The following is a 12,965-nucleotide window of genomic DNA, read 5'->3' as shown; positions in this document are numbered from 1 at the left end:
GTAAATTTTTTTCTGACAATTTAATATTCAGCTGGATATGAAAGACATTGTTGACACACAACTTGCTCTTGAGATCACCTGTTTGAACCTTAAATTTTTGAATGGATAAAAAGCTAGCCTCATAAGCAATGTGAGACTGGGAATACCGGAGTGCGATTTCAAGGAGAATGTTAGAAATATTTCGAATTTGAGCCCAGAATTACTTGAAAATTTTCATCTGCTGAACAGGTTTTTCATTCTGGATGACATCCAAAATTCTCTTGGTAGGAGACATTATTTGAGATGAAGCTTTGGTCAGTTGCCACACAATCTGGCTGAAAGCAATTGCAACAACGCCAGATTGAGTTGTGATTATGCTGACTCATACTATGCTACACGACCAAGCATTGCTGAACAAGAGTAATCTTTCTGAGCAGGTTGGAGACTACAATAAGAAATTTTACTATCATGAAATTACCATGTGAAATTATTTTAAGGAGCATGGCCAAATATGGAATGAAATTTTCACGGCTTGAGTAACTGTGAGTCTACCCTCAATTCCATAGCATTATATCCCCACGGTATCTTCATAATTGCACTGGCATTCGAGAGACTTCCTGAGAAGATTTGTTTTTTTTTTTTTTTTCCCTGATTAAACTTAGCCTGCTAAGATATCACCATGGGTGACCAAAGAGAGGTGAACACTACTACTAAAGTTTGCTTTCCAGGGCCTAGTTGGTTTGCCAAATTCATCTGCTTGCAGTGCACTGCAGTTCTCTTCCAGAGAGCCATTATTACGTTTACGACTATATAATGCCTTGACAACCAGAGTGATTCCTTGGGAATAGGAATTTGTTGAGACGGTGGCATGCCAAAGCAGAAGCACCAAATTCTAAAGAATTTCTCTATGCATCCCCTAAACAAGTGGGCTGGTCGAGATTAGGCATAGTAAAAAATAAAAATATATAGGCCATTAACAGAGTCTTTTTAATATAAGCTGAGTCGGACAATGATTGCAGGCCCGGAATCAAAATGGGTCTAATCTTTCTATAAAAATATTCAATATTGCAATAGGTAGCTAAATATTGTTTTTAGGCTCCGTTTAGAAATTGAAAAACATAGGAAAAGAAAGGAAAATATGAAGAAATTCATACTTTCGTGTGTAATTATCAAGGAAAGTAAGAAAGATATCAACTTTATAAATAAAATTTTGATTTTATATATTATTAAAATTCTAATTTTTCTTATTTTTTTAGTTATATTAAAATAAATTTTTATTTTAAATATAATTTAATATATATAAATATAATAAAAAATAAATTATTACCTATTTTCCTTTATTTTTCTTTTCTAAAGTAAAATACTTATGGGCAACATGGTGGCCATTATTCTCTGAAAGAGATTTTGGGAAAATGTCAACTATTGCTTAGTAGAGCTGTAGCGAAATCCTGGTAGGGAAGCATTGCGAAATGATTGCTGATAATAATATAATATGACAGGCGGACATTTGTTTGTCATAAAATGGACATGACCAGTAAAAGCAAAGTTATTGTCCAAGTGATTAAATTTTAAGGACGGCTGTTGATCCCAGTCTAACAGAACAGCAGCAGCATCAACACAATAGAATCTCAGAACAGTAGCAGCAGCTGTTTCTCACAGGCAGAGCAGCAGCATTTGATCTTTTGTTGCAAATTAACAACTTGCGGTTGTATTTGTTTTCTTGAACTGTTAGTTCAGTTAGTAGTTTCAGTTGATTAGTTATTTGTTTTGAATTGTTAAAATTAGTTATGGATTGCTATATATATTTTACTCTGTTGTAAGCTTCATTCAATTTTTCAGTAAATAAAATTTGAATACTTCCATTTAGTTTTAACATGGTATCAGAGTATTCTTTTACTCTCTGTTTTCAATTTCTAAATTCTTGATTTCAAGCTTCTTCAAATTTTTCAACGTCTTATGCTGCTAGATCATCACAAACAACATCCAATTCTAGTTCTTCACAATCCATGTCCAATTTAAGCACAACAATGGCAAATGAATATGCTAACAATCCTTATTTTCTTCCTGGGAATGAAAATCCAGGGTTTGTTCTTACTTCTCAACCTCTCACAAGTTTAGAAAATTATACGAGTTGGGCTAGATCTGTGTTCTTGGCTTTGAGTTCTAGTAACAAGTTTGGATTTGTGAATGGCTCAATCACAGAACTAGATCCTTTTTCTCCATTATTCAATTATTGGAGTCGCTGCAATACTACAATTCTTTCTTGGCTAATCAATTCTCTGAGTATGGAATTGAAAGCTAGTGTGATGTATACCAATAATGCAAAGGATTTGTGGTTTGATCTTAAGGATAGACATTCACAGGGTAATACACCACGATTGTTTGAACTTGGAAAAAAAAATCGCTCATTTTTCACAAGGTACACTCTCAGTGAGTTCCTATTTTACAAAGTTCAAGCCTTTATGGGATGAGTTTGTCAATTATCAGCCTTTTACTATTTGTTCTTGTGCTTGTATTTGTAGATCCAAGGCTTCTAAGTTGGATGCCCAGCACAAGGAACATGTTTTCAGGCTTTTGATGGGCTTAAATGATAGTTATAGCAATCTTATTGGTCAAACTTGTTAATAGAACTATTTCCTTCATTGAGCAAGGTTTGTTCATTGGTTCTACAAGAAGAAAAGAGGAGGAACATTGGTCATGGTACCATGGGTTATAATCTTGAAGCTGCTGCAATGTTTGTTAACCACAACAAAAGGCAATTTCAGAATCACAATGGTGGCAAAAGAGGAGGGCATTTTAAGAAAGAAAGGTCAATTTGTACTTATTGTGGTCTAACAAGCCATATAACTGATAAATGCTATAAGCTTCATAGTTATCCTCCAGGATACAAACCGAAAGGAGGCAACAAAGTTATGGCTAATCAAGTGACTGGTGGTTTTAAAAATTTTGATCAGACTGGTGGTAAGATTAATTCTCAAGATAATGGTTCTTTGCCTGGTTCTTTGCCTCATCTTGGTCTTCAATCAAAGATCATGCATGCACCAAATGTTTTTGGTGGTTCTCTTGGGGCATATTCTTTGCAGACAAACTTCTCAAAACAGCCTTTCTTGGCACAATGTCCAATTTACTCAGGCTCAATGTGAACAGTAGCTTGCTAATTTGAAAATCCATTCAGCATCTGGATCGGGAATTGGTACTCAAGCTTCTCATCAGGCTGCTTCTGTCACGACACCTGTTGCATCTTCTCAACCCTCTTCCAATGCTTGTAGCACTCCTACTCCTTCTTGTTTTTCTAATTTTTCAGGTAACCCCTTTTGGTTTCCACCAAATCTATCTCACTCCATTTTTTCTACCCAATTTGTTCATACACATGATTTTAAATCCGATGATTGGATCATTGATACTAGAGCCACTAACCATATGGTCCATTTTGTCTCTCAACTAACTTCTGTTACTTCCATTGTACAATCTTATGACTATTTTCCAAACGGGAAAAAGGCTTTAGTTACACACATAGGCACAGTGCAACTTTCTCCTACTCTCATTCTCACTGATGTCCTGTGTGTCCCTACCTTCAGTTTCAATTTAATTTCATCTAGTAAGCTTACCAAAAATCTTTATTGTTGCCTTATAATTCCTGGTAATTGTTGTTTCATTCAGGACCTTGTTCCATGGAGCACGATTGGTTTGGGTAAAGAACACAATGGGTGGTATTTGCTGCAAGATTCTACTATGCACACTGCTCTTGTTGTCAATACTATTCATGCTAGTCATTCTTCTTCAAAGTTGTGGCACACTAGGCTAGGTCACCCTTCTTATTCCAAGTTTTCTTTGCTTAAAAAAGCTCTTGATGTAAATATTTCTAATAAACCAGATTGTTTTGATGTTTGTCATTTTTCTAAGCAGAAAAGACCACCCTTAGCTTGTAGTAGTCATGTTTCAAATAAGCCTTTTGAGCTAATACATTGTGACCTATAGGGTCCTTGTGCTACTTGTACTCTTGAAGGTTTTAGATATTTTTTAACAATTGTGGATGATTTCCATAACGACCTGAATAAAAATGGGAATTAAATGATAAAAGGAAGGGAAATGGAGACCGGAAACGGAAGGAGGCAGTCGACTTCGTCGACGAACGCGACATTGGATTTTGGAAGGATTAGACGAGGGGAGGACAGCAGGTTTTCGTCGACGAATACAGGGAACTCGTCGACGAAGGCTTAAGAGAATTTGTTGACGAACACAGAGGGCTCGTCAGCGAGAAAATACCGAGTGGGGTTCTGAGCCAACCTGAATTTTGTCGACGAATACAGGGTCTTGTTGACGAAATTTGTGAACGACTCGTTGACGAATGACGTGGCTCGTCGACGAAATCCCCTATTCTATAAATATGGGAAATCCGGATTTAACTTCCTAATTAAGCTATTCTTCTTCTCTCACTCTCTCCTTCGGTCCTCCCTCTTTCTTTCGTCGATTTCGGGCTCAATCTTCGCCGGATCGACAATCCAAAGTCACCACGATGCTCTTGGGGAAGTTCTCTCCAAATCTGCCGGAGCGGATCGTTGGTGAAAGCTAGTTGGAAATCATCCCAGAGTTGAGGTAAGGCTTTTTAAGTCATATTTGGTCTTGCACTAGTTATAAGAAATGTTGTGCTCATGAAAATACTGAACTTTAATACTGAAAATTTCCATTTTCAGAGTGTTGAGTTGGGAACCCTGCCGGTGCAGGGAAGATTTTCTTAGGGGCTTTGCAGGAATTAGGTAAGGGGATAAACTAAACTAGTTCATTTTGAGAAAACGTATGTATATATATATATGTATCATTTGGTTTCAAGAAAATAAATATATTTATATATATATGATTTATATTTGCAAAAATACTGTGAAAATGATCGTATGTTGAATATGTGAAAATCCATTTGTGGCATGAGTAAAAATGTTGTGAAATACTATTTTCGGGAATGTGGATGACATAGATTTTTATGATGGAAAATTGGCGTACGGACTGAGATTTTTATGATATGTTTGCCGGTGTAGGGGCCGTGCTATGATGTGATTTTCCGGCGTACGGGCCATGCTATGACGTGATTTTCCGGCGTACGGGCCGTGCTATGTGATGTGATTTGCCAGCATACAGACCGTGCTATGTGGATGTGATTTTCCAACGTACGGGTTGTGCTATCAATTGCCGACGTACGGGCCGAGCTATGATAAAATGTGTAATACCGGCGTACGGGCCGATGATTTTCATGATATACGTATATGTGCAAATGATATGATTGATTTGATAATTAATGATATGAGATATTCATGTATCACGATTTTAGTATATGTATATGATATCAAAACCTGGTTGGCTTGGTCTAGGCTAGCACTTGCACGGTACCGTTTCTATGTGTCCATGGTCTTCGTGATCATGATATCTGTGTTAACACCGCTGTACGGAGTAGTGTGAGATTGGACGGTCGATGTGGTTATTTTTCAAGAAGTGTGCTGTTATCGCCCCTAGTGTACGGACCAGGTTTGGTAGACCCATCGGACCTACAAACTAGACTATTGACTTGGCAGTGGTCGGCCAACCATTGTCGGGTCCCACCTTCGAGCCACACAACCCAGTCATGTGAGGGTAGTACATGACAACAGCCAGCTAACCTACCATGATGGTTTTTATGTTATTATTATTATGATATGAGATGAGAAATGTTTATGAAAATGCAGTATATTCTGCCATGTTTTGATATACATATGTTTTTCCAGATTTGATAAACAGTATTGAATATGATATGTATGGTATATGTAGAACACGGAATATTTATGTTGTCACAAACTGGTATTAGTTTATTTCCCTTACTGAGAGGTGTCTCACCCCTAAATTTTATTAACTTTTCAGGAGCCCCTAATAAAAGAGCAGGAAAAGCCCTGCTGATCTAGAGCAGTTATTGCCCTTTTTGAAGGGTGAGTTTTTGGTAGGGACAGTTAGGTTTTTGTGGGGATTGTCCCTAGATTACATTTTTGAGATGTATATATATGAGATATAGTGATTATAGTAACTTTGGTTTTGTAATGCTTGTTATGATGAGATGTATATATGATTGTACATTTTCTGCTGCTAGGGCTTCTGCTGTACGTCCTGATATATCCCTGATACCCACGGGTCCACCTGGATTGTGACCTACTGAGCTGGAATGTGAGATGTGTGGTATTGATTTTATGATGATATTATTATATATATATATATATATATATATATGGAAAAATGAACGGGTCGTGACAATTTCACTAGGTGTACTTGGATTTACCTTGTAAACAAAAATCTGATACTCAGTTTCTTCTTCCTCAATTTGCTACTTTGGTTAAAAATCAATTTAATGCCACAATTCAAACCATCGGGAGTGACAATGGCACTGAATTTTTTCTTAAGGATTTCTTCCATAATAATGGCTCTTGCATCAATTGAGCTATGTTGTACTCCTAAACAAAATGCCATTGTTGAAAGGAAGCATCAACATATCCTAAATGTTGTAAAAGCATTGTTATTTCAATCCAAGGTGCCATCAAACTATTAGGGTGATTGCATATTGACTGTTGTTTACTTAATAGGATTCCTTCCAAGTCTTTAGTTAATAAAAGTTCTTTTGAGCTTCTTTTCAATAAGTCTCCTTCTTATTCTCATTTAAAATGTTTTGGCTATTTATGCTTTGCTTCTACTCTTTCTCACAATTGGCACAAGTTTGCACTTAGGGCTCGAAAATGTGTGTTTCTAGGCTACCCTCATGGCATTAAAGGATATAAGTTTTTGGATATTGAGACTAATTCTGTTTTCATATCTAGAGATGTTCAATTTTATGAGCATATTTTTCCTTTTGGGAATTCTGTTAACCCTTCTATTTCTCATCTAGACAGTTTTGTATTTTCCTCATTGTACTTCTGGTTTTTATAATCTTAATTCTGATCTTCACTCTCCTCATTTTTCTTCCACTTCTCCACATTTTGATGCTTCACACTCCAATCCATATTTATCTCCTTCTGCAGAACATAATTCCTCTAACCATGATTCAACAAATCCTACTTCTTCAGCAAAAGTTCCTTCTAGCCTTGAATCTACAGATGTTCTCTCTCTTGTATCTCCTTCCATTCTTCCTCTTCCTCCTTTAAGAAAGTCTGTTAGATCTCATCATCCTCCTTCTTACTTATCAGATTACTCTGTAAGCTTGTCAGTACCAAACCTGCCTCTAGTTTGCCATATGATGTTTCTAATGACCTAAGCTACTCTCACTTTGGCTCCTCTTTTCACTCTTTTGTCATGGCTGTTACTTCTTCTCCTTCAGAACCTGCTTCTTTTTATCAAGCAGTCCAGTTTCTTGAGTGGAGAGAAGCCATGGACAAAGAGATTGTTGCTTTGGAACTTAATGACACTTGGACTCTCACAACCCTGCCTTTTGGTAAATCTCCCATTGGTTGCAAATGGGTGTACAGAATCAAGTATCACCTTGATGGTTCCATTGCAAGGTACAAGACTCGTTTGGTTGTCAAGGGTTTCACTCAAAAACTTGGCTTAGATTACTCAGATACCTTTTTACTTGTTGCCAAGTCAGTTTCAGTGCTGTTAGTGCTTTCTTTAGCTGCTATGAAAGGGTGGTATTTACATCAACTTGATGTCAATAATGCTTTTCTTCATGGGGAGTTAGTTGAGGATGTGTATATGTCTCTTCCACCAGGTTTTCACAACAAGGGGGAGCATCTTGTTTCCAAATTGAATAAAAGTCTATATGGATTTAAGCAGGCCTCCAACAGTGATTTGAGAAATTCTCTACCACAATTTTGCAGATGGGATTTGTCCAATCAAGATCTGATTATTCTTTGTTTACTCACACATCTGGTTGTTCTTTCACAATGGTGCTAGTCTATATAGATGATATCTTGCTTATTGGTGCCTAATGGTAACAATCCTTCTTGTGTTGAACATTTGAAGCAAGTACTTGATGCCAAGTTTGGTTTGAAAGATCTGGGATCCCTAAGATACTTTCTAAGACTTGAAGTAGCTAGAACTGATGAAGGGATCAACTTAAACTAGAGAAAATATGTAGTATAAATTTTGAAAGATACAGGTTTCATTGGCAATAAACCTGTTAGATTTCCTATGGAACAAAACTTGAAGTTGTCCAAGTGTGAAGGTAAACCACTTGCTGATCCAACTCAGTATAGAAGGCTAATTGGTGGATTGCTATACTTAACTTTAACTCGACCAAATACTACCTATGTTGTGCATAGATTAAGCCAATTTGTATCACAACATAGGGAACCTCATCAAGCTGCAGCAAATAGAGTACTTCAGTATATTAAAGGCTCTCTAGGCAAAGGAATTTTCTTTCCAAGTAATTTAGAGCTGCATATTAAGTCCTTTTGTGATGCAGACTAGGCTAGTTGTCCAGATACAAGGAGATCATTAACTGGTCATGCTGTTTATTTGGGTGAATCGTTGATTTCTTGGAAATCAAAGAAGCAAAGAGTGGTTTCAAGGTCCTTGGCAGAAGCTGAATACAGGGCTATGGCAAGTGTAACTAGTGAGATCACATGGGTGTTACAATTGCTTGAAGACTTGAAAATTGAACATCCTAAGTCAGCCTTGCTATTCTGTGACAACCAAGCAGCTTTACACATAGCTGCAAATCCTATTTTTCATGAAAGAACAAAACACATTGAAGTGGATTGTCACTTAGTAAGAGATAAGATTATGGAAGGCATGATAAAAACTTTTCATATTGCAACAAACTCTCAAGTAGCTAATATATTCACCAAGGTATTAGGCTTCTCTTCTTTTTCAAGACTATCAGAAAGATTGGGATTAAAGGATATTTTTGTTCCAAGGCAAAGCAAGTCAATCTCTTCAGTGCAAGTCATAGAGATCAAGGATCATGACTTGAGGGGGAGTGTTGATCTCAGTCTAACAGAACAGCAGCAGCTTTTTCTCACAAGCAGAGCAACAGCGGCATTTGATCTTCTGTTGCAAATTAACAACTTGCAGTTGTATTTGTTTTCTTGAACTGTTAGGTTAGATAGTAGTTTCAGTTGATTTGTTATTTTTTTTGAGTTATTAAAATCAATTATAGATTGCTATATATATATATATATATATATATATATATATATATATATATATATATATATTACTATGTTGTAAGCTTCATTCAATTTTTCAGTGAATAAAATTTGAATACTTCCATTCAGTTTTAACAATGGCCAAAGGTTCCACTGATGTTCTTCTCATGCGTGTGTTGGTATTTTATTTTTTTTACACATGCTTGTTGTATGTTTTATAAAGGGCAAAAATCACATTTATTGAAGTTTTTTTTAATACAATACTGCACCCTTCTAAGTTTTTTAGGACTATCAAAAAATCCTTTGGCATAATAATTTATTGATAAAAAATAATTTTCTTTAGTAGAAGTTAGCCAAAGTTAATAAATGGTTCTCATCATTATTAAAATTATATTTTCACCCAATTAATAAAATATATATCTCATTCTCATAATTAAACAAAGTATAAGTGCAACAATGAGCATTCACTAAAAAAAAAAATAGTACTCATAAAATGACATGATTTTTTAAAAGAAAAAAAAACTATTGCTACAATTTTTTTTTACTAGGTGTAAAAACTACTTAAGATGTTAATATATTAAACGTACAAATCCATCAATTAACACCCATTGTCATCATTAAACAAAAGTAAAGAATTATTAAGATTCGAAAAAAAACACCTTCACGTAAAATATGCATAATGGTTAAAGTTTTTAAGTAAAATGACGATATTACGTTATCAGAATAAATTAAAGTTTGAGTATAATAATAAATATTCATTAAAAAAACATTATAAAATATTACCTTTTAACAACCTATGGATTCTAGTTAGAATCATATAATATATATATATATATGTTAAGATTCAATATAAACCACTACAATATGGCACACTAAGTTGCATAACAAATTTGTTTTTGCTTCAATCCAATGCTCAAGAAAGATTTTATAATATTAAAAAAGGTCAATTGAGAGCTATGTCATAATACCTAAATCAGTTTCCAAACCATTATTATTCTAGTGATCAACTAAAGAAAATAAAGAGAAGGGAAATAGAAGAGCGAAAAAATTAATTAAACTAAAAAGGTTTTTTTGAGGTTTACTAATCACTTGACTCTTGGTAGGTTTCTTTGTATAATCAGTACAAGGGAAAGGTGAGGAAGTAAATGGATCCAAGTTAGTGGAGATTGTGCCATGATCCTCCCCTAGGATAATAGTTGAGGAGGTTTTAACAGTACAATGCAGATTTGGGACAATATAGGAGGGGGTTTTCTTCCCCTGAATAGCCTCACCTCATTTAAACCATGCATTAACCTACCTAGCCACAAGTCCTTTTGTAAAATATAAAATGTGTCTGGCTGTGTGTGCGCGCATGTGTGTTGTGTGACGATGCAAATCCTAATAATAAAATGAAATTCAGAGGGCAACAACTGGAACTTTGATTAAATTTTCTTCTTTTTTTACAGTAAAAATTTGTTTCAAATAATATCATGAGGGGAAAAGGCATTAGATCGACCATCTCCTATAGAGTAATTGAGTTTTACAACTAAGATGATCTGCCTAGCCATGGTATCCATTAAGTTGTTTTACAACTAAGATGATCTGCCTAGCCATGGTACCCATTAAACTTTATGACTATGATCTAAAGACCGGGAATACTGGGGGCAAGAGTTGCCACAACTAGCGAGGCAAGACAACAGGAGTAGCAAAAGCTCATCACACCATTGCCTTGCACGCCTCTCTCTCTCTCAACCAACGTGTCGTATTGATTGTTCCAACTTAATTTATTAAATCAATGTATTTCTCCTAATTCAACTTATTCCAATTGAACAAAAGGGTTAAAAAAAAGTCAGGATAAAATTAACTTGTTCATGTAAACTTAATGATCAAATAGTATACGAATAGAAGGTTTTTTTATCAATTCGAGTTTCTTTGATAGTTCTCAAAAATTTAGATGGTGCAATGTCATATTTTTTTTTTAAAAAAAAATTCAAAGGGTATGATCAAATTCTATCCTTAAAAAATAACAAATTTGAGAGAGAGAGAAACAATCATAAATTTAATTCTTAAAATTATCTAATTTCTTGTACCGGTTCTTCCAAGCACAAGCCTCCGCCCCCTTACCATGACAAATTGACCACCCATCAAGAGCAACCAAACTTAGCCTCCGAGCATAAGTTCAAGTGGTAAGGAGGTTCACTAGACGGCCTTAGACAAAGGTGAAGTCTGGGGTTCAAACCCTGCCGCCTGTAGGGCACATCCACGATTTACCTCCTACGTATTGGCTGAGGGCACGACTGATGTAGGCGTGGAATTAGTCTAGCGCGTAAGCTTAGGAAACCCGGCGTATCCAAAAAAAAACAAAGAGCAACCAAACTCAGACTTGTCTATGGTCTTAAATTTCCATGAAGTTTTTAAAATTTATGTTGAAACTTTCGCTTTCAACCACTCTTAATTGAAATTATTGTCAATTTCTGTCTTGCATAATTTCCATGGATATTTCAAAGAATCATCTAAAACTTATTGAAATATCTAAATTTTAGTGAAACTTATCAAAATCTTCACTCTAAAATGAAATTTTATCATAATTCAAATGTGAATTTAGATCATAAAATAACAATAACAACAAGCCTTCCCAATGGGTGGGATTGGTTATATAAATTTTTTTCCTCCAATTCACGTGATTGAGAACATTTTCTTATCCTAGATTAAGGGCTATTAAATCCTCAATCACTATCTCATTCCATATTATTTTAAGTCTACCTTTACCCTTTTTCATGCAAAAATAATAACTAGCTGACTCCTCCCCACAAGTACTCTATTAGGTTTACGTTTCAAATGTTTAAACCATCTAAGTCGCCCCTACTTATCTTCTACCCGTGCTATGTATAAATTGTTATATATATGCTCATTCCTTAGTTTATTTTTTAATGTTATATACATTCATATTTCAACGACTTTTACTTTTTGTACATGTTGTTTCTTAGCTACTTGACATTCTCTTGTAATTATCTTATTTTTATTGAAACAAAATATTATTACAAGAGTTTTGAATCACATGAAAAATTAAACTTACAAAAATATTTTATTTAATTATTTAGGTCTAAATTATCTATATTTATTCAGTAAATATTTATTAATTGATTTATGAATTTCACTTATACTAACCGACTATGTTTAATACACATATTATATTACAAATATATTTAATACGCATATTATATTGCGTAGAACATAGATGTATCTAATTTATAATTTACCAGTCATAAACTTACATTATTATTTAGTAACCATTTTTAAAGTTTCATAAAAGATACTATTAATTTTCATCATAGTTTTGAATGAGTCAAAATTGAAATATAAGACTTGAACACCACCCATTTGGAATGTTTTAAAAACAAATGCTCATTATAAGAAATATTTCGATTAAGTCCCATCCTCAAAAAATTTGAGGCCCCCTTCCAAATCAGCTGCATGAGTCTCTGGGAACATGAGATGCCGATCAATAATCAAAAGATGCATCTATTAATGTGGGCTTTCAATTCCCAGGGACCAGATTTGCTCATCGCTGCCGCGCCAATATATCTTCCAGGAAGATTACTAACCCTCTCAGTCGACTTCCAGCCCACAACTGCAGCATCTGCCAGACCTCGTTGCCCAGGAGTGGAAAAAATGAGCACATTTGACCAAGATCAAACTAAATATTTGCTGCCATATAAATGAAATGATCTGGAAGTGGAATACATTTTAAAAAAAAAAAAAAAATTGCTTTATGAACGTGCACAAATAGTCATCAGATATTGCCTACAACTCAACATTCCATTTCCCAACGACGAAACCTTGTAATTTTCCCACTGCAAACAAAATGATCCAAACAAACAAAATTAGAATATACAAACTCGCCCATCTAGC

General features: G+C 35.0%; 1 protein-coding gene across 1 annotated transcript; it reads left to right on the top strand.

Moving 5' to 3' along the window:
- The first annotated feature begins 2,006 nt into the window (after positions 1-2,006).
- Positions 2,007-2,604, top strand: LOC131163376 (uncharacterized). Its single transcript, XM_058119971.1, has 2 exons — positions 2,007-2,398; positions 2,502-2,604. Exons 1-2 carry the CDS (start codon positions 2,007-2,009, stop codon positions 2,602-2,604), a joined length of 495 nt encoding a protein of 164 aa, XP_057975954.1.
- Positions 2,605-12,965: the final 10,361 nt, after the last annotated feature.

This window comes from Malania oleifera, chromosome 9 (assembly GCF_029873635.1).
Source record: "Malania oleifera isolate guangnan ecotype guangnan chromosome 9, ASM2987363v1, whole genome shotgun sequence".
NCBI classification, from domain to species: domain Eukaryota; kingdom Viridiplantae; phylum Streptophyta; class Magnoliopsida; order Santalales; family Ximeniaceae; genus Malania; species Malania oleifera.
The sequence above is the reverse complement of the archived record's forward strand: the minus strand, read 5'-3'. Positions and strand labels throughout refer to the sequence as shown.

Coding starts and splice junctions, on each gene's coding strand:
- LOC131163376 (XM_058119971.1), top strand. CDS start 2,007: ATGGCAAATGAATATGCTAACAATCCTTATTTTCTTCCTGGGAATGAA. Junction 2,399..2,501: donor AATCGCTCATTTTTCACAAG/GTACACTCTCAG, acceptor TTGTATTTGTAG/ATCCAAGGCTTCTAAGTTGG.